The 2,127-nt window shown below is 38.1% G+C and overlaps 1 protein-coding gene across 1 annotated transcript in view; it reads left to right on the top strand.

Moving 5' to 3' along the window:
- The window catches only part of GAK (cyclin G associated kinase), a 56,587-nt gene extending 54,460 nt beyond the window's left edge, over positions 1-2,127 (top strand). The window contains 1 exon segment of the mRNA XM_017735334.1: positions 1,503-2,127. Within this exon segment, the coding sequence (XP_017590823.1) occupies positions 1,503-1,604 (102 nt within the window). The 3' untranslated portion in view covers positions 1,605-2,127.

Below are 2,127 nucleotides of genomic sequence, written 5' to 3'. Positions count from 1 at the left end.
CCACCCCCAGCCCGCCCCTTTGGTCCAAACCGATTGGTGCTTTCCCTTTGATGGATCATCTCCGTCCACCAATGGCTCATCGTTGTCGGGGGGGGGGGGGTATTAGTTGAGATAAGGGGAATACAGTGCCGTCATTAAAATTCAGGTATTCAGGTTGCCATTGAGCTTGCCTGCAGAGTAATAGCTCTGTAGCTAAAAATAGCTGCTGGCTATTAAGACTGGGTGGGGTTTTGGCCTTGGAATCAGAATGCAAGTCCAACACATCTCAAAACACTTGTAAAAGTATACAGTAAACACAGGAAAGGTAACTCTTACGGTGTGTAGGTGGTTTGAAGTTTGAGAAGGGGCAAGTTTGTGAGTTTTAACTGGGAAAGTTTTAACTGGGAAGGGTGCAACTCTCTTAATAAACTACTTTGAGCAATTGAAAACACTGATAATGGAACTGGATTTTTGTACCTGGGCTGATGGGTTAATTGTAGCATTCAATTTAAAGATAATTAACTCAAAATTAATTAATTAAAGCACTTAATATGCAAAGACCAAGCACAAATAGGGATTTCATGTATGACATTATCTTGTGTCCATAACAGAAAAAAACATAACATTTTTTGGTTTTTTAATTCCCCCTGTCCCTCAGTGTTCTTGGCCATGTGACTTCTTCCACCTTTGTGGTGGTTTTTTAGGTGTTTTCTTTAAGCCCCTTAACACATCAGGGTCAGAACACAGCTCTCTTTAAGCCGTATTTGTCTTCCTTGTTCTTTTATTCTGCCACTTATCCATTAAAGCACTCTCTAAAAGGGTGAATAAAGTACTGCAGGTGGCAAAAGCTAAGCAGCAGGAGAAGGGGAAGGATACTGGAGGGGGCTCTGGGATTTCCTTTTCATGTTGGAGAGAACCATCTTTTGGGACTGGATCTTTATTAACCACAAGGGTTGGATTGTGTTGGCGCAGAGTCAGGGCTGCTGTGAAACCGGCAGAGAATCAGGAGCATACTATCTTTGAGTATGGAAGCAAACACACAGGAAGTGCTATGGCAGTTATATTGAGTCTTAACATCATTCACAACCAGCAACAGATTTTTCTCCAGGGAATCCCATTCAAAAGAAGTTGTCTTAAATAAGACTCAGATTTAATTGTTGTACACTACTGCAAGATCTCTCAGGAAGCAATTCCAAAAATTACTTAATTTGATTAGTAAGTAATAATAACTAAAACTATTTATGAAAAGAACAGCTTTGAAAACTGTTTTTAGTTAAGTTTCAATTATTCATGAATTGTACTGAAAGCTTGAAGATAAAGTAAGGAAACCAAGGTTTTGGATTTGTTTAAATACTCATGGCAAGCTTTGGATAAGGTTGGAGAGGGTTCTGTGTCTGTAAAATTATATTCACAAAGTAGTCTGCAGCTGTTGAATAAGTGCAAATATAAAAAGAGTGGGATATTTCCTAAGTGACCTTATTCCTTATATTTTTATGCTTATGGTACCTTCTGTTTGTTTCCAGGCCACAGGACAACCTTATGAGCAATATGCCAAAATGATCTTCATGGAATTGAATGATGCATGGTCAGAGTTCGAAAACCAGGGATCAAAGTCCCTTTTCTGAAGCTTCACCTTTCACAGAACTGCTTCCAGAAACTGGAGCTGAGCATTGTTATGACTCCATTGCACCTGAGATTTATGAAGCGCTTTTCCATGATTTCAGCACAGTTTCTAGTCATGCACTTAAATGTGGGGATGTATTTTGTAAGATGTAGAGTACAAAGCATTACATAGATGCATTAAGACAAAAGCTGCTGAGTACCTGTAGAAATCACAGTCTGGGAGTAAAGGTTTCTCTTCAGTTTTGTATAAGAAAAATTGAATTTTAATGAAGCTAAATAATTCTTGATAGGCTAGTATTAGTTATAAATCATTCCAACTTAACTGATCTTTGCTGTACCTCTACCTTCCCAAATTTGTCTGTTACTTTGAGTAGTTTTGTGATTCAATTTTGATATTTGGTGCCTGTCGCCTTAGTTAGCAGCAGTGAATTTGCTTGGCTTATTTACAACCTAAGGGTGTATATTTTCATCTGTATTTTATATAATCAATCTGATAATCAGTCTGTAAATAATGTTTTCTGGTAA

This window comes from Corvus brachyrhynchos, unplaced genomic scaffold (assembly GCF_000691975.1).
Source record: "Corvus brachyrhynchos isolate BGI_N302 unplaced genomic scaffold, ASM69197v1 scaffold22, whole genome shotgun sequence".
In the NCBI taxonomy this organism is placed as follows: domain Eukaryota; kingdom Metazoa; phylum Chordata; class Aves; order Passeriformes; family Corvidae; genus Corvus; species Corvus brachyrhynchos.
Note: the sequence above shows the minus strand (reverse complement) of the source record. Positions and strands in the feature narration are given on the sequence as shown.